Genomic DNA, 20,295 nt, shown 5'->3' on the forward strand with positions numbered 1-20,295 from the left:
ACCCAAGAGACAAGCCAAAACACCTACTGAATGCACCCCAAAGCGTTCGAGAAAGGTATTCACCTAGCAGAGGAATTCAGATTTAAAAGAAGTTATGTTTTGGTACGAGTTACGTTGCGGTAGGGAGAGCTTACCCCTTGAATCCGGGTCCCGCCTGGCTCAACTTCTACTTGCTGGCCAAAGTTGCCAGTTATGCATTTCCTGCTGTAGTGTTTCCACACTGGGCAACGGAGCCATCCTGGCAGCGCTGCCTTCCACATTGTCAGCCGTCAGCGAGCAGCCATGTCATACACTCACACTCTCTCTTACTCTCTACCAGTTTCTATTGCTCTCTAATTCATACTTGAAATAAGATACAAAACATTAATTGTGGAGATTGACTCCGCGCCTCCAAAATACGACATTACGCCTCCATATTATATAGCAAAAAATGCATAACTGGCAACTTGGGCCCATGGATAACAGCTGAGCCAGGCGGGACTCGGATTCCGTAGGAGTGCCCAGGAGTGCTTCTAGGGGGCACTAATTTTATACGGATTCTCGAATAGTACGGGGGTCCAGGGTCCCTAACCCCCGTACTATTTAAGGGATGACTGTATATATATATATATGCAGTAATCCCTTGTTTATCGCAGGGGTTAGGTTCCAGAACCCCCCGTGATAGGCGAAAATCCGCGAAGTAGCGACCTTATATTTATTTTTATTATTTATATATTTTATATATTATATTTCATATATATATTATTTATATAAGCACACAAATCTCTGTGAATCTCGCCTCAGCCCGTGTGAACAAGGTCACCCAACCAATAGTTTCTTGAGAGATTCAAAGTCAGCTACATTTCACGGGAAACTCATCGCAATTCTAGTCAGAAACTCAGTCACCAACATGTCGGTTACTCATGTGGTCGGTAAGTTGTGGTCACAAGAAGAAGAAGAGCATATCAGCTGTTCAGTTCAGAAGCTCTCCACGTGTTTATTCCAGCATCACAAAGAGTTCCACGAAACTAGATAAGCTTGGAGTAATCATGTTGAGCAAGTTTAGGACATGAGTCTTGTTCAAGTGTAGTCATTGCCTCATCCTGTCTGGGTCCTCACTGCCAAGTTCTCGAGCATTTAACAGTAGCAAGCTGTAACACACTCTCCCTTTGTCTCCAAGCTAACCACTCACGAACCAACAAATGCTACGATCACTGAGCCAATCAGCGCCCAGGATACAGAATACAGTGTTCTGATTGGTTGCCTCCCATCCATCAGCCAATAGTGTGCCGTGTACGATCACGCGTGGGCGAACTAGCTCAAGCGGAAGCGGCCGTAGCTGCGTTTTACATACGTGCGAGTCTTTGTCTACTCATCTGCTGTGCGCTACATATTTTATTTCAATTTAATATATTCTTATTAATATTTTCTTTTCTTTTTATATTGTTTACAATTTTTTAGACTAGAAAATGCTTCTTTTACTGCAATAAGTAAAATAATAAATATATTAATATACCTCTATACTGCAAAATCCTGTGAAATAGCGAAAAATCGGCAATACAAAACTAAATATTTACAATTTAAAAATCTGCGATACAGCTAGATCACGATATGGCGAGGGATTACTGTATAACACAATATTAATAATTTTTTCTTACAACAAAGGAGGCAGCTCAAGGGCACAAAAAAAAGGAAACAATAATAAAATTAAAAAAAAGCCCGCTACCCGCTGCTCCTAAAAAGAATCAAAAGAGGTGGCCGAAAGAGAGGTCAATTTCAGGAGGAGAGGTGTCCTGATACCCTTCTCTTGAAAGAGTTCAAGTTGTAGGCAGGAGGAAACACAGATGAAGGAAGATTATTCCAGAGTGTACCACCATGAGGGATGAAAGAGTGAAGATGCTGGTTAACTCTTGCATAAGGGGTTTGGACAGTATAGGGATGAGCATGAGTAGAAAGTCATGTGCAGCGGGGCCGCGGGAGGGGGGGAGGCATGCAGTTAGCAAGTTCAGAAGAGCAGTCGGCGTGGAAATATCGATAGAAGATAGAAAGAGAGGCAACATCGCGACGGAATTTAAGAGGTAGAAGACTATCAGTAGGAGGAGGAGAGCTGATGAGACGAAGAGCCTTAGACTCCACTCTGTCCAGAAGAGCTGTGTGAGTGGAGCCCCCCCCCAAACGTGAGATGCATACTCCATACGAGGGCGGACAAGGCCCCTGTATATGGATAGCAACTGCGCGGGGGAGAAGAACTGGTGGAGATGATACAGAACGCCCAACCACGAGGAAGATGATTTAGCGAGAGAGATGTGAAGTTTCCAGTTGATATTTTGAGTTAAGGATAGACCGAGGATGTTTAGTGTTGAAGATGGTGATAGCTGAGTGTTGTCGAAGAATAGGGGATAGGTGTTTGGAAGATTGTCAAGTTGATAGGTGGAGAAATTGAGTTTTTGAGGCATTGAAGGACACAAGGTTCCTTCTGCCCTAATCGGAAATGATAGCAAGGTCTGAGGTTAAGCGTTCTGCAGCCTCCAGTCTGGAGTCATGTACTTCCTGTTGTGATGGTCTTCTATTGAAAGAAGTTGAGTAAAACAGAGTGGAGTCGTCGGCGTATGAGTGGACAGGACAGTTTGCTATTGAAAGATCATTGATGAATAACAGGAAGAGAGTGGGTGATAGGACAGAGCCCTGTGGAACACCACTGTTGACAGGTTTAGGGGAAGAACAGTGACCGTCTACCACCGCAGAGATAGAACAGCTGGAGAGGAAACTGGAGATAAAGGAACAGAGAGAGGGATAGAATCCGAAAGAGGGCAGTTTAGAAAGCAAAGACTTGTGCCAGACTCTATCGAAGGCTTTCGATATGTCTAGCGCAACAGAGAAAGTTTCACCGAAACGACTAAGAGAGGATGACCAAGAGTCAGTTAAGAGAGCAAGAAGATCGCCAGTAGAACGCCCCTTGCAGAACCCATACTGGCGATCAGATAGAAGGTTAGAAGTGGAAAGGTGCTTTTGAATCTTCCGGTTAAGGATTGATTCAAAAGCTTTAGATAGACATGAAAGTAAAGCTATAGGGTGGTAGTTTGAGGGATTGGAACGGTCACCCTTCTTAGGCACAGGCTGTACAAAGGCATACTTCCAGCAGGAAGGAAAGGTAGATGTTGATAGGCAGAGACGAAAGAGTTTGACCAGGCAGGGTGTCAGCATGGAAGCACAGTTTTTAAGGACAATAGGAGGCACTCCATCAGGTCCATAAGCCTTCTGAGAGTTGAGGCCAGAGAGGGCATAGAAAACATCATTTGGAAGAATCTTAATAACAGGCATAAAGGAGTCAGAGGGGGGATGAGTAGGAGGAATATGCCCAGAATCGTCCAGGGTGGAGTTCTTACTGAAAGTTTGAGCGAAGAGTTCAGCCTTAGAGACAGATGAGACGGCAGTGCTGCCGTCAGGGTTAAGGAGAGGAGGGAAAGAGGAAGTGAAATTGGAGGAGATATTTTTGGCTAGATGCCAGAAGTCACAGGAAGAATTAGAAGAAGCAAGGTGTTGACATTTTCTATTGATAAAAGAAGTTTTGGTAAGTCGGAGAATAGATTTGGCACGATTCCGGGCTGAAATGTAAAGGTCAAAGTTAGCAGGAGTTCGAAGGCTCTGGAACCTTTTGTGAGCTGCCTCTCTATCTTTAATAGCACGAGAACAAGCATGATTAAACCAAGGCTTTTTAGCATGAGGACTAGAGAAAGAACATGGAATGTATGCCTCCATTCCAGAGACAATCAGCCTCCATTCCAGAGACAATCACCTCTGAGATGCACTGGGCACACACAGAGGGGTCTCTCTCCTGGAAGCAGTAATCATTCCACAGGAAATCGGAAAAGTACATCCTCAGGTCGTCCCACCGAGCTGAAGCAAAATGCCAGAAGCATCGCCACTTTGGTGGGTCCAGAGGATGTACAGGAGCAATAGGACAGGAAACAGAAATAAGGTTATGATCGGAGGAGCCCAACGGAGAGAACAGTTTGACAGAGTAAGCAGAAGGATTAGAGGTAAGGAAGTGGTCTACAATGTTAATGTAAGGATGGTGATGTTAACAAAATGTCACTGGAACACCTTCCACCACTAAGAGTTTTTCCGTTTACCCATCCTGCAAGTGTTAAGTCCGTATCGCATTGTTATGTCACTACTTGAGCACTAGATCGTCCCCACAAAACTTATATGAATTTTTAGAAACAATAAGTAGAACATCACCAGCTTACATAACAAAGGCAACATGCTCACTGAGACACACTGACTGACTGACAGGCAAATGATAGCCTGTGGCGTGGGTCTCATGGACTCTCACACGTTCAGATACAGACTTTGTATGGTAGGCTTATACCATTTTCAGTTTTACCTAATTGAGGGACAACATTCAACTTTTTCATCACTGTAGCTACATAAAGTTATTATTTCATATTAATATGCAGTACTAATCATACTGTATATTTTGTACTAATAAAAAAAATCAAAACATGCGTGTTTTTAGTTTAGAAGTAAGCAAACACAGTGTAACAGACAGTAAATTAGTTGAAGACTTGAGAGATTGATTAACTTTCTGTACACTACCATTTCTAGTAGCATCTAGGATCGAGGAAACTGGCAAATTCTAACATATTAAAACCAGGATGTTTCCACAAAGCAATAAAGGCTAAGTTATAAGTAACAAATTACCAGAAGTATTTGCTCTCCATACAGGAGATGACAGTTGGGCAGTAAACAAAGTTGTAAGCATGAGGGTTGCGGTATGTCTTTAACTTTGTGCTACCAATGTCCAGTAATTAATGAAGATTAATCACATTTACAATTCCTAAATAATCGGCCGACTAATCAGTATCGGCCAATTATTGGTTACCGATCAATCGGTAATCGGCCAAACTGCATATTGGTGCAACCCTAATAATTAGTCTAGATATCTGAAATCCTTGATAGCTCTTGGACTATTCATAAAACTGTTATCATATATAAGTGATACAATGGACAGCAGCACTTACTTAGAGTCTTGATCTCATTGAAGATGTCCTCAACATCTCTAAGAAAAATGCGACCTGTTCGCCGGATGTCTGTGTCGATGCGGTACAGGGCACGATCTATGCCCTGTGATGGAGAGGGTGAGGAAGATGCACTCTCAGCAGGCCTCTGAGCTGACAGCAATCTGAGGAAAGAGGATGTGTAGTAGGAATGACACTCACAAAGGATTTAAAAAAAATTGAGGTAAAAAAATGTGATTACATTTTCGTACAGTAAAACCCCTAGGGAGGGGGACGCAAAGGTGCCAGATAAGTGGGAATATCTGGATACATGAGGTACATTCTCAAAGCTACCCATACGATTATACTTAACAAAACATGTTTACACAAGTACTAAACACTCAGACATGCATCTCCTGAATGTTTATACTTAACAAAACATGTTTACACAAGTACTAAACACTCAGACATGCATCTCCTGAATGTAAGTATTTATGTACGTACTTCAAAAGGCACTGAGAACTGAGGGGCTGTGGTACAACCAAGCTGACACCTATGTAAGTATCCACAAGTAATGGGAGGGTGTGGGTTCACTAAGGAAGTGACTGGGTACAGCACCTCTTACCCCCCACCCCCCTCTCTCTTGTGTAGCTCTTTCGGGCACCACCAAGGCATGTGTAATAATATAAAGGGCCTTGTAGCCTCCTTACTAAGTGCAGTAGCCTCTAACATCACCTCTCTGCCACGATTCTACAACGGGCCAAGAATACTCCAACACAACCTCCCTCCTGTGATCTGCCAGAGTGCTCTTTCTTGTCCATATGACTAGATGAACCAACACTATTTCTCATTTTTTCACTCATCAAGGCCAATAAATGTTAATTTAGTCAAAAAATATGAGATCTACAGTTCATTAGGAACATTCCCCTAGCTACTTAGCGTCACTGCAAGCAACGAAATTTCTTCAAGCGTCTTTATCTCTACAAATTATTGATCAATGGCACCATTTCACTTTCTTGTTTCTAATAATGACAATGATGTTTTCATACTGGGAATTTCTTACCTATCCTACAGTGATGCTTTAAAATTGTCTGTGGTACAGCAGTAACACAACAGTGACCTTATGACCTCTATATCCACCCCAAACTGGCAGGGTTACCTATAGGAAGCTCAGTAAATAGTCATCGCCATAGGCCTAATGAGGTGCGGCGCGGTGTTTACCTGTGTCGCCAGCAAGAAAGTGGCCATACCCAGCCCCGATACTGCTTGGGCGGAACCCCAGATTCTTGCCAAGAATTGGGAGGAATTCTTGAAAATCTGATGCGCCAGAACAAGAAACACATGAATTTCACAAGATTTGGGGTAATTCTTGCTCACGCTAGGGTAATTCTTAATCACCAGATGACAGCTCAAATCTATTGTGTGTCAGGGCTCAGTAAATGCATTCTGGAACGATTGTGAAGTCATGGGAAGAGAAGTGATGCTCTAGGCTACTGCAGTTATTTAGCAGACTACAAGGCCCTCTTTATTATTACACATAACTTGGTGGTGCCCTGAGGAGTGATGCATGAGAGAGAGAGAGAGAGAGAGAGAGAGAGAGAGAGAGAGAGAGAGAGAGAGAGAGAGAGAGAGAGAGAGAGAGAGAGAGAGAGAGAGAGAGAGAGAGAGAGAGAGAGAGAGAGAGAGAGATACAGAGAGAGAGAGAGAGAGAGAGAGAGAGAGAAGGCCTGAGCTCAAGCTCAGACAGTCCTGTCTCCCAATCATATTTGTCCAGCTTTTCCTTCATTTTATGGACACCATCCGCTTTAACAATGTCTTTGTAAAGTCCATTCCATGCATCCACACTCCTGTATGGAAAACTGAACTTCTACATGTCTTTCAAACAAGTCCGTTTCCGTTGATGAGGTTTCAAGTCCCACTCCACTGCTAGTGCAGCGCTCTGCAAGAGCCGTCAACAATTACAATGTTAGCCTCAATAATAATCCTCGATGCACTTATTCTCAAACGTTGTAGTGAGTGAGTGAATATTAAAATGCTTTCATGAATAGTCTGCTGATGTCCTTTTAATAAAATTGGCATTATCTTAGTCACTTAGCCGTATTTAGGTTTGTACTAATACCAATACCTTTCCTTTTCATATTATCACAAATATCCATTGGCTCATTTCATGTCTGATATTTTCATTATACAGTAAAACCTCACCATTTGCGCACATATTGGTGGTCCGAAGGTGTGCAAATGGTGATCTTAATAACCTATGGGGAAAAATATATATGGGCGGCCACGGCCCAAAAACCCCCATACCAGCAAAAAAAATAAAAAAATAATAACAAAAAGAAGGTCTGCTGGCAGGTAACACGTTAAATTAATAATTAACTGTACAATAGATTAATGGCTTAGTATGATGGTGGTGTAAAGGTGAGGCAGAAAACATTGAATAATCACAGTCACCACGAGACCAGCGGCGTCTCACTGGCAGCAAAATGGTGTCCACTGATCTTCCTGACGACGTTTAAACATGCATCACTAGCTGTCCTGGCTGACGAGCTCCTTGCAACAGAGGATGAAAAGGAAGCTGCAGTGGTTGCGATGGCACAGAGAGGTGAAATGCAATGGAAACACTTATATGTGTTTGTTTGGGCCGCCATATTTGCTGATGACGTCATCACAGCACGGAGGCGCTCCGAGTTGCATGGGAACTCATGCTGTGGCGTCACACGTTTGAGAGGACCCAGGGCGGTCCGGGCACCCCGATTCATTCTCTCAAATGCAGCCCAGGGCTGCGTTTGAGAGAGGGAATCGGGACTCTCAGAATGTTCCGAGAGCTCTCAAACAGGTGACGCCACAGCAAGGGTTTCACTCTCAGCACGTCTGCTCCCTCCTGACTCTGAGAGGTGAAGCGCCTTGGTGCTGTGATGACATCATCAGCAAACATAGCGGCCCAAACAAACACATATTGTTGGTGGTAGCGAGTGTTCTAAGTGCTAATCGGTTCACGGATAAAGTCATATCCGCCAGGGTTACTTAATTGGGAAAACATCACACAGGCCATTAGGACAAGCACAGCACATAGAATAGGTGTTTGTTTGTGTATGCATTTGTGTGAATGTTGTTTGTGAAGGTTAACATTTAAGTGTTGGTGTATGTGTGGAACAATGTGTAAAAGTGGACAACAAGAGGACATGGATGGACAGTCAAAGATAAACGAGTACAAGAAAGGTTAAACAATGAAGACGCAACAAGACAGAGACAATACAAATTCACTTAATGAGTCTGCTCTGCAGCGCCCATTTTCTTAAGTGTCACTGAGGGGAAGGAGCACGCAATTTGAGAGGTGACTGCTACAATATAAGTGTTTCCATTGCATATCACCTCTCTGTGCCACCATAACCACTGTAACTTCTTTTTTATCTTCTGCTGCAAGGAGCTTGTCGGCCAGAACAGCTGGCAAGGTGCGCAAATGGCAAGACCACCTGTGCAAATGGTGAGACAATGGCCGCAAATTAAGGCCAAGTAAATAGCGAGGGCACAAATGGTGAGGTTTTACTGTAGTATCACAATTTAATATCCAATGATTATTTCCAACTCACTGAACACTTATCACATACAATTTATCTTCACAGTACGAACACTAATCAATAGCCATGATCGGTTATGTTACAAATTCTCTCAATTTCAGTCTGAAGAACTACACAACACTGGTCATTTGCTGAGTGGTTGATTTCTGGGTTTTTGTACCTCAAACAATTTATGCAATTTTTCTCAGCCATGAAGCAATCCTTTGATTTATGATCACCAGTGCATTTATAACATATTGGGGCTCCTCCATTGCTCTTAGCAGTACAGTTGGCCTCAAGATGGCCGTTACTCTGACAATGATAACATATACGATAATTGCATGGTATCTGTCTCTCACTGTGTATATTCCCCATTCTAATTTCAACCTGTCGTGATTCTTGTAAATCAGCTCTCTCACAGTTGGGTCACACCTCAAAATGTAGTGCATCATGCTGCAAGCTGCAGGCTTACTAAAAATCAGCTCAATTTCATTCTTAACACCCTCAATTGTGTGTAAGAACTCATTGCAGTCTAAGATGGTCTCCTTTATTTTTTCCTTGGTCTCCTCTTTATGCACATTGCATATCATGATCTTTGGTTTCATCTTTCCAACACTCTTGGTACTAATTTGCTCAAAAGACTCTAATTTTTTAGCAGCCTCAGCCCCTGTGTTCTCATTGTCAAAGTTCATGACAATATTAACTCCATTTGTGAATCTTGAATCAGTTATTTGAATCAGAGCTGGGCATCACTAACGAATTTGAACTTCCGATATCACAAATCCGCTAACTTATTCCATAACTTTCATAATCGCAATTCTGCAAATTTTGAGTTAGTTTGAAACGCAATCGCAAATCCGCTATCGCAAATAGCTACACAATATTTGCAGTCTTCCGCCACAAAACTTGACACCACAAACAAAAAATTATATTATCAATAGTTCTCGAATCTCTTTTCACTCTCTTAATGATGTAATGCTGTAGCTAGACATTGATCATACATATGCTACTGCTACTTCAAGTATGGATGATTTGTAACCATACTAATTAATTTGTAATAATCTGATAAGCATCTATTTTAAACTTATTTTTAATGAGAAGGACCAAAGGAAGTACATCAGTGTGACTGTTAAAACTAAATCCATATGCATATACCCTATCTCCTTCAAAATACCTTTGTGCCACCGTAATCACTGCAGCTTCCTTTTCATCCTCTGTTGCAAGGAGCTCGTCGGCCAAGACAGCTAGTTTATAATAAGATCCCCAGAGAGGTTTATGTGAATGTGCTTTTTGTAAAAAGTGGAAAAAACTAAAAAAAGTTTTGAAGTTAATCAGTTTTTATTCTAATATTTGAAGTATCTATCAGATTGAGGCTGTCCGGGCTGAGCTGGGTTGGCTCCTTCACGTGTTAGTGGAGGTTAGTGGAAGTAATACCGCAAATGCTAATCCACAAATGAAATGAAACTTACGCTATTGCAGATTTTGCGGACTAATTAGGAGAGGTAAGCGGAAGTAATACCGCAAACGCTAATCCACGAATCAGCAACCTTTTTGTCGCAAACGCAAGTTCGCAAATGAAATGGAACTTCCACTATTGCAGATTTGCAGACTAATTAGCGGAAGTGCCCAGCACTGATTTGAATGCCACTCAATGCCTGGGAGACTTCATCCTTCATATCTGTTGCCTTCTTTTCCTGGGTAGAAGCTTTCACAACTAGGAAATTATTTACTTTCCTGCCTCTCTGTGCCACCTCAACCCAACAGGATTCAGCATGCTCAGCACGAAGCGTGTCAACAACTGATCCCAGCTCCTCCTGCACATTCTCAGCCCTTGATTCAACTTCATCTTTAACCACAGATATTTCTTTAGATAGTTCTTGCTTGAATTCATCTGATTTTTCCACAAATGCTGGTAGCCAGAGATGCCTTATGGAGCCATGGGGTGCATATCAAATTTATTTTGGGTATATGTATTATCCTGCTTGTTCCTAGACAAATTAGCACACTTCACATGATACCACCTAGGACACAAACAGCATCCAATCCGCTTCTCGCCTGAGAATTCAACACAAGCATAACACAAATCCCCCAGTCCCTTGGCCCTGACAGCCATGTTGACACTTTCTGTGTGGAGCTAGACGCAACACACATCCGCTCAGGACCACGACCACTCAATAACCCTTTCCCAATTTCACACCCTTTCTCAATTTCTTGCTGTGTCCTCTTAGTTGCCTCCTCCCTTCCATCTTGATTAAATCATTTCTATCCAACACGTCCATTCCACTCGTATTCCTGTACAACACTATCAGGTCTCCTCTTTCTCTTCTTTCTTTCAGTGTTGGTAGGCCCAGTTCCTCTAATCTAGCCTCCTATGACAGAATTGATAGTTCTGGTGACATTTTTGTTGAAATCCTTTGAATCCTTAAGAGTTTCCTTTATCCCTTTTCTTGTGTGGTGACCAAACAACCACTGCATACTCTAACCTTGGTCTAATCAATGTTGTTATTATTTTCTTCATGTCCCCATCCAAGTAGTGAAACGCCACTTTTCTTCATCTATTTTTACTTCTTGCCATATTCATTGCGTAACTTCTTTTAGTTAAACTCCATTTCCCATTCTTAACTTCATTCATGTATCTCATTTAAATCTTCCTGCAGTTTATTACAATCATCATCATCTCTTATTTTTCTAAGCAGTTTTGGAGTCATCTGCAAACATACTCATGTAACTCATTACTTTTTCTGGCATATCATTAACCTATATATATTAAAAACATTATTGGCACTAACACTCATCCCTGTGGTACTCCACTTGTGACCTTTGGCCCGGTGAAAAACCTGCAAAACCATCATCAGACTCATAATCGTCCTCCCTTCCTGCTGCCATATTGACCAGGCAACCCAACCTTGACTTCGGCACTTTTTCACTTAAATCAGCACACTTTACTTCATTTTTTTTACATTTTACTTTTCGGGAGACAGGACCTATTCTACTGCTTGCATAATGAATGATGCCTTAAAACATACAAGAGAGCTTAACCCTCTCGCGCTCCGTGACGCCAATGACATGTAAAAATTTTTAGAGCCAAAGTGCACCGTGACACCATTGGCGTCAATTTGAACAAAAATATTACTTTTAAATAGTTATATTCACTCCAATTGTCATTTTTTGTTTGAGGGAAAGTTCCTTCACCCTCTCCAAAATTAACTAATTGGCAACACTCTCTGCATGCACAGGTTTGAGCGCGGTTGAGAAAACAAAAACAGTTTCCGGTCACTCTCTCATCAGGCAATCTGCACGTCTCACTGCTGTGGGCTTAAAACTTTTGGTGGGCTTCTGTGCGCTCATACAGCCCACCGCATAACAGTGATAATAGTGTTATATAGTGCAACTCAGTGATTTGATTGGGTGTAATTTGTATTCTATTCTCTTTACAGGCAGTAGCATATTATATTTTGTGAATTACGTAAGTCCTTACGTAATTCACAATATATAATAAATACGTAATGGCCCCTGAAACCTGAGAAATATTTACCCACTCCTGTACTCAGACAGTGAAGGTAGTGGTGAGAGTGAAACAGAAAGCATTCCCTACTTTGCGAGAGAAAGTGATGAGAGCAAAAAAGACTTAGATTCAGAAGGAAATGAAGGCATGGAATGGGATAGTGTGGAGAACAGGAAGCAAAAAAAAGATGAAAGAGAGACTTTTTTTAATATTTTTACTTTTAAGCAAATATTTCATGGTGCTAATTGTCCGATTGGAGATTTGAAGGAATCATATGAATCCTGATCAAATTCTGCTATTATAAATACATCTACCTTGAAAAGTTGACACACAAAGTTTTTAGTTATGGAGGTGGGAACATGACCTAAGTAGAAATACCATTTATGCGCACTTTATTCCACGTCCATAAACGGTCCAATGAATTACTATTATTATTTCTTTACTGATTCATGAAAAACTACAACAAATAAGGAAGCCGTTGATGTATTATGTATAATGATAAATGCAGATTTGGGGGAAGAAAGTAGCTGAGAAAAAAAAAAATTGGCCCGCTAAAAAAACTGCCTTGGCGAGAGTCCCAATGTTTGAAATGAGCGCGGAAAAGAAAACGTATTGAAACTTATGGTGCACGAGAGGAAAAAAAAAGAAGGTACAAGAAGCTTGAAATTAACCACTCAGCAAATGACCGGGGTTGTGTAGTTCTTCAGATTGAAATTGAGAGAATTCGTAACATAACCGATCATGGCTTTTAATTGATGTTTGAAACTCAAAGATAAATTGAGTGTTAAGTGTTCGGTGAGTTGGAAATAATCATTGGACACTGAATTGCACTACTATGAAGAAAATATCATATATATGGAAAATGAAACAATGGATATTTGTGATACTATATAAATGAAAGATAGTGATTAGTATGAACCAAAACATGGCCAAGTGGCTATGATGATGCCAAGTTTATTATAAGGACATCAGTAGGCTATTCATGAGAGCAATTAAGACTCACTCACTACAATGTTGTGAATAAGTGCATCGAGAATTGTTATGAGGCTAACATCATAATTGCTGACGGCCCTGCAGAGCACTGCCCTGGCAGTGGAACGGGCAGTATGTATGGAGAATTGCTATGCGCCTCCAATATTGCACCCACGAGAATAATAACCTTTCCAAGGTCTTACATACTGTTGTACTTCTCTAGTTTTACCAGCGCATCAAACATATACTGCATCTACAAGTGATGATAAGAACTAACGGATCTATATTATTCCTCTCCCCTTCAACAAAATTAAAACACCTGGTAGTGGGGAGGGCTATGAAGACCAGGGAAATTGTGGGGTAAAAGCAGGTACTGCAATGATGTTGTCTACCAGAAATGAAGCATTTCTGTGTTTTACTTACGGCGAAAATATATATTTTCTAAATAAATCCCCCGCCATTTTGATGGCTGCCAATAAGGAATCAGTGTGCTTGCTCAATAAAGGCAGGTAACCTCTCTCTTGAGAAGGGATCGAGTGTTAACCCATAAACTGCGCCAGACATCTCAAGATGCTATGAGTTAGACTGTGCCAGACATCTTAAGATGACGCATGTTCCAAGGTTTTTTTTTTTTTTTTTTTTTTTTACAACTGAGGAGGCAGCTCAAGGGCACACAAAAAAAGAAAACAATAATAAAAAAAAGCCCGCTACTCGCTGCTCCTAAAAAAGAAACAAAAGAGGTGGCCGAAAGGAAGATCAAATACAGGAGGAGAGGTGTCCTGATACCCTCCTCTTGAAAGAGTTCAAGTCGTAGGCAGGAGGAAATACAGATGAAGGAAGATTGTTCCAGAGTTTACCAGCATGAGGGATGAAAGAGTGAAGATGCTGGTTAACTCTTGCATAAGGGGTTTGGACAGTATAGGGATGAGCATGAGTAGAAAGTCGAGTGCAGCGGGGCCGCGGGAGGGGGGGAGGCATGCAGTTAGCAAGTTCAGAAGAGCAGTCATGGAAATATCGATAGAAGATAGAAAGAGAGGCAACATTGCGGCGGAATTTAAGAGGTAGAAGACTATCAGTATGATGAGGAGAGCTGATGAGACGAAGAGCCTTAGCCTCCACTCTGTCCAGAAGAGCTGTGTGAGTGGAGCCCCCCCACACATGAGATGCATACTCCATACAAGGGTGGACAAGGCCCCTGTATATGGACAGCAACTGTGCTGGGGAGAAGAACTGGCGGAGACGGTACAGAACGCCCAGCCTCGAGGAAGCTGATTTAGTAAGAGATGAGATATGAAGTTTCCAGTTGAGATTTTGAGTTAAGGATAGACCGAGGATGTTTAGTGTTGAGGAAGGTGATAGCTGGGTGTTGTCAAAGAATAGGGGATAGTTGTTTGGAAGATTGTGTCGAGTGGATAGGTGGAGAAACTGTGTTTTTGAGGCGTTGAAGGACACCAGGTTCTTCTTGCCCCAATCGGAAATAATAGTAAGGTCTGAGGCTAAGCGTTCTGCAGCCTCCAGCCTTGAGTCGTTAAGTTCCTGAAGGGTGGGTCTTCTATTAAAAGAAGTTGAGTAATGCAGAGTGGAATCTTAATTGCATAGTTTATGGGTTAAAGCAAAATCGAGTATTAAATGTAAGAGATTCCGGAGTTCAAGTAGTTGGTTTGAGAGGCTTTTATGTTGGTGACGAGTACATATAGGGGTCACGGTCAAGTGTTTGTTGGCTTATTTCACCTGCCCGGCTCACCTGGTACTGGAGTGGAGAAATGGCAGCCAGCTGTGCTGGATGTGACTGGGACTCGGTTGAATTGGGGAGGCTTTTTGAGGACAAAGAGATCACTTAAGAGTTCTTGTGCGGCACCAATTTGATACGGCACACCCATAAGTGCCCAAATTGTGAGAGCGAGCTCCATATTAAGGAAAATTTTGTGTTTAGGTGTGTCCGGCAGCTATGTGTTTGAAAGAAAAAGAAACTTGTGGTTCAGCGCTGCTTCTTCCTCTTGGCAAGGAAGAACTCGTGGTTCAGCGGGTGCAATATATTCCGTCCAGTAAAGGTAAAGGATTATCGTTTTAAGGGGGGAGTCCAGGGGGAGAACAGCCCCTCTTTGTTAATAGGGGGTCGAAGGGGGCGATGGGGCGAATCCCCCTTGTTAGTTGTTAGGTTATGTAAAGTTCCATTGGAGTACAAGTATGCTCCCTCACCCCCCAAAAAACGATCTCCCACAAAACAGAGCCTGAAACCTCATCAATGGTGAAAATGGAGGTAAAAATGTAGCAAGAGTAGGCATATTATTATCAAGACAAATTATGTTTTCATGGGCACAATATGACTACTTTTTTAGTGGAGATAGTTTTTATCTGTGCAAACCAAGGGTGTGGAGTCGGAGTCGGAGTCGGAGTCGAGGAGTCGAGGAGTCGGCTACTTTTGGCCGGAGTCGGAGTCGGAGTCGGAATTGGAGTCAGAGTCGGAGTCGGAGTCGGAATTGGAGTCGGAATTGGAGTCAGAGTCGGAGTCGGAATTGGAGTCAGAGTCGGAGTCGGAGTCGGAGTCGGTAAAATATGAGCGACTCGACTCCTTTACGCTAATTTTTTAGTAAAGATTTCACTTCATGGAGATTCTTACAAATTGGGAGAAATTGACGTTTTGGAAGATATGTCCAATCAAACAGTCTGCGGGAATATTGGTATTTTTAATATTTTTTCATGCTCTTTATTTTGTATTTTCTTGAGGATATACCTTAAGGAAGGAGGGTACATGCATAACAACCACCCTGACAACAGATAGTACAGGTATCCCTTTTGCCATATTTTATGGTGTTTTGCATGAGCTAATGTGTATATTTAATTATATCATGGAGGATAATTGCTAAGTGATATCCAAGGATGGTAAAAAATATATATATATATATATATATATATATATATATATATATATATATATATATATATATATATATATATATATATATATATATATATATATATATATATATATCATACTGTAAAAAAAACAAAACGGAGTCGGAGTCGGAGTCGCAACCTTCAAATTTCCTGGAGTCGGAGTCGGAGTCGCAACATTTAAATTTACTGGAGTCGGAGTCGGAGTCGCAACATTTAAATTTACTGGAGTCGGAGTCGGAGTCGGAGTCGCAACATTTAAATTTACTGGAGTCGGAGTCGGAGTCGCAACATTTAAATTTACTGGAGTCGGAGTCGGAGTCGGAGTTTTGAAAATCCGACTCCACACCCCTGGTGCAAACCAGTAAAAAACCTACTTTTAGGGAGGTACATATATCAGGAGTACAACGGTTCCCTGTAGCACACTCCACCCAGCTCTGCCATTCACACCAGTTTTCTATGCAAGCGAGCGAGCGAGTGAGGTTTCTCTCTTTCTCAATAGTCACAAATTATTTTCAAACTACATTAGTAAAAGTGGCAGACAAATACCGCCACCTGTCTTAGGGTGGTTAGCAATGGTAGTGAAAAGGCATATAAATACATTTGTTTTGGTGGCGGTGGCGGCGGAAGCAGCCATTGGGAGGTGAGCAGTGTTGCCAACGATCCAACGCTTGGTTAACGATTAGCCCACACATGTAAGACCAGGTCCACCACGCGTGGTATCATTTTTTTTTAGAACACGCACCTTTACCTAATATTATATGCGGCCCTCAGCACGGCAGCAGTTGGGCTGCATGTTCTAAAAAAAATGAATAACCATGCGTGGTGAACCTGGTCTCACATGTGTGGGCTAATCGCTAACCAAGCATACCATCGCTAACCAAGCATACCATCGCTAACCGGATTGTTGGCAACACTGCTCACCTCCCAATGGCCGCTGCCACCACTATATATATATATATATATATATATATATATATATATATATATATATATATATATATATATATATATATATATATATATATATATATATATATATATATATATATATATATATATATATATATATATATATATATATATATATATATATATATATATATATATATATATATATATATATATATATATATATATATATATATATATATATATATATATATATATATATATATATATATATATATATATATATATATATATATATATATATATATATATATATTATATATATATACCATTTCTGATGCTCAATAGATTAATTTACAACCACTGAGGTATAAAAAATATAGAATATATGTCCCTTGTGCTTCACAGACCACGTCTTCTTCTCCTACATATTAACTAAAGTATCAACGGTAAATGACAATAAGAAGGAAAATCCCAATGTGAGATGAAAGACTGGAGAAATAAAGGTGAGAATTGGCTTACAACAGTGGTGGATGAGTGTAAGAGGCTTGACAGTCATTTAGTGAGTGCCAATACAATAGATATATTAAAGGGAAGATTAGATGAAGGTTAAGATTCGTTTTAGGTCCGTGCCAGTATCTCATTACCTACCTTACCTAATACTATACGCGGCCCTCAGCACGGCAGCAGTTGGGCTGCGTGTTCTAAAAAAAATGAATAACCATGCGTGGTGGACCTGGTCTCACATGCGTGGGCTAATCGCTAACCAAGCATACCATCAGTATCTCTTCATATATCTTTTCTACAGACCTTCAACAGTCATGGAAACGCTTTGAAAATCCAATTCAAGGACTTTTTTTTACTCTTGAAAATATGGGATAATTTTTACGAAAGCGCGTCGCCTCTGGTGCTGGCCGCGGCGAGGCTGCAGCGGGTGTTGCGAGAAATACCTCCTCACTGAAATAAGTCACATATACCCCCCCTGGTTAGAAGGGGGGGTCGAGGGGGGCGCAGCCCCCCCGTTAGTAGGTCGTAAAGTTCGGTTGGAGTAGTTTAAATATGCTCCCCGACCCTAAGCTCTCTGCAAGCTATTTTGAGGCTGCGGTGGCTGCAGCGTTGCCGCGGCCAGCAGAGGAGGCGACGCGCTTTCGTAAACATTATCCCCTATTTTCAAGAGTAAAAAAGTCCTTGAATTGGATTTTCAAAGCGTTTCTATGACTGTTGAAGGTTTGTAGAAAAGATATATGAAGAGATAGTGATGTTTCATAAAGTAGATTATGAGATACTGGCATGGACCTAATATGAATCTTTACCTTAGATGAGTTCATGGATAGAGGTTGGGTGGGGCTAGGTTTACTGGAGTTGTCTTGAATAGGCCTACAGACCTTCTGAAGACTCATGTTCTTATGTTCTCTCCTGAGGAGGCAAGGTGAGGTATCAAAGGAGTTTCGCTCAAGATTCCAAAGGCTAATGATGGGGGCGCATGACGATTCGCCATGGTTACATAAAAAGATAAAGTTTCCACTTGAAAAGTCACCTTTTTGAAAAAGGCATCTAATATTGCGGGAAAAATCCAACTTTTATGAAAACCAGCCCCAGCCACATAATGCATGCATACAGTCGTCTGCCATTAACCCCTGTGTTTGTTGTGTCTCCGTTAAGCACACACCATAGTATACTTTGGCTCCCCGGGCCGAGCATGCACCGGGCTGCAGACGACGCGCGCCGGGCAGCCCGCATAGCACTCCGGGGCCCCGCAGTCCTGGCGCGCCTTACCTGGTCACGGCGGAGCACAGTGACTGGCCCTGGGGCCTGTGGAGGGTCAGGGCCTCGTGTCGCAGGGGCTGAGAGGTCAAGACCCGTCTAAAACCACTAAATATTTTGCCAACGCTACCGGACCGCAACAACGAGGCCATGTTTGCACTCTTTCCTACGGGTTCACCACTCCACCAGCCGCCGCTAGAGCCCCGTGATAGAGAGAGTACCGACAACCCAGGATGTGGACGCCATTATTGGCCCGATTATTCGCCGCGCTTTTCAAACACTCCCACACGCTCTCTTGCATTTATGTTCCACAACCATACGGGTCGTCCACTAAAATTGAGCACACTTGTGTCAGACCTGCACACCTTCCCCTAACAGCAAGAAAGTGACAGGAGAGTACTATTAGCTTTACGATAAGCCACTGTCTCTGCTGCATCACGACCTTGAGATGGTTGGTTCCCAGCAAACATTGAAGTATTGGCCCAATTATGGAATATAATGGATAAACAACGTTAATAGTGGATACTGGCTTCCGTGTATTGGGCCATTAATGGCTTCATACAGGATTTACGATATCAGATTGTACAGCGCAGGATTACATGAAATGGATCTTTATTGGCTTAATGCATATACAATAGCCTATTGGATAATGTCTGATGTGCAACATTGTTTTGATTAAGTTAAAATAATTACATCAATATATCTCCGGGGTTGTTTTGATTTAAATCAAATGATCTAAATCAAGTGATTTAAATCGATTTAAATCAGCGTAAAAAAAATCATGATGTAGATCAAAATTATATATAATGTTTTTTAAAATGATTTCAGTGTTTTATCAGGAGTAAAATATCTAATGATTTAAATTATATATATATATATATATATATATATATATATATATATATATATATATATATATATATATATATATATATATATATATATATACGCACACACACACACATACACACACACAGTATACCTTTCGAGTTTCGCGCTCGCTTCGTTCCGAAGGTATAAGGACCCTCTCAACAGTCAACTGTCAACAGTGGCGTTCCACAGGGCTCGATCTGTCCTATCACCCACTCTCTTCCTGTTATTCATCAATGATCTTCTTTCAATAACAAACTGTCCTGTCCACTCATACGCCGACGACTCCACTCTGCATTATTCAACTTCTTTCAATAGAAATCAGCGTAAAAAAAATCATGATGTAGATCAAAATTAAATATAATGTTTTTTAAAATTATTTCAGTGTTTTATCAGGAGTAAAATATCTAATGATTTAAATTATATATATATATATATATATATATATATATATATATATATATATATATATATATATATATTGTTACGCCAAGGCTTAGCTTAGTTTAAATTGTAATTGGCGCCACGTGACGTAATGAGGGTTCCCTGCGGCCCCGTTGAGGGGGCGGGCTGGAGAGGGACGCCATGCGGCGAGGAAGAGTGGAGACGGAGAGAAGACAAAGGACGCGCTCGCCTGTGCTCTGTGCCTTAGGACTTAATCGCCTGTGATTTGTGCCTTGACTGCCTCCCCCTTGGACTTATAAGGATTGTACAACGTTCTATTGCTTAGTAAACCCCAAGAAAGTCCGCCCTGTATTTAATTGTGCCTCGCTGTGTGCTCTGTGGGTGTGTGCGAGTGTGTCCGCCGGAGTGTCTTTGTGTCTGCGGTCCGCCTCGTGGG

At 41.5% G+C, this 20,295-nt stretch overlaps 1 protein-coding gene across 1 annotated transcript in view; it reads right to left on the bottom strand.

Moving 5' to 3' along the window:
• The window catches only part of LOC127004766 (leucine-rich PPR motif-containing protein, mitochondrial-like), a 115,469-nt gene extending 96,701 nt beyond the window's left edge, over positions 1-18,768 (bottom strand). The window contains exons 1-2 of the mRNA XM_050872873.1: positions 18,597-18,768; positions 5,004-5,164 (exon numbers count right to left, since the gene is read on the bottom strand). Coding sequence (XP_050728830.1) covers positions 5,004-5,164; positions 18,597-18,736 — 301 coding nt within the window. The 5' untranslated portion in view covers positions 18,737-18,768. The remainder of the gene's footprint in view (positions 1-5,003; positions 5,165-18,596) is intronic.
• Between the last annotated feature and the right edge of the window lie 1,527 nt (positions 18,769-20,295).

The sequence above is a fragment of the Eriocheir sinensis genome, chromosome 29, assembly GCF_024679095.1.
Source record: "Eriocheir sinensis breed Jianghai 21 chromosome 29, ASM2467909v1, whole genome shotgun sequence".
Taxonomy (NCBI): domain Eukaryota; kingdom Metazoa; phylum Arthropoda; class Malacostraca; order Decapoda; family Varunidae; genus Eriocheir; species Eriocheir sinensis.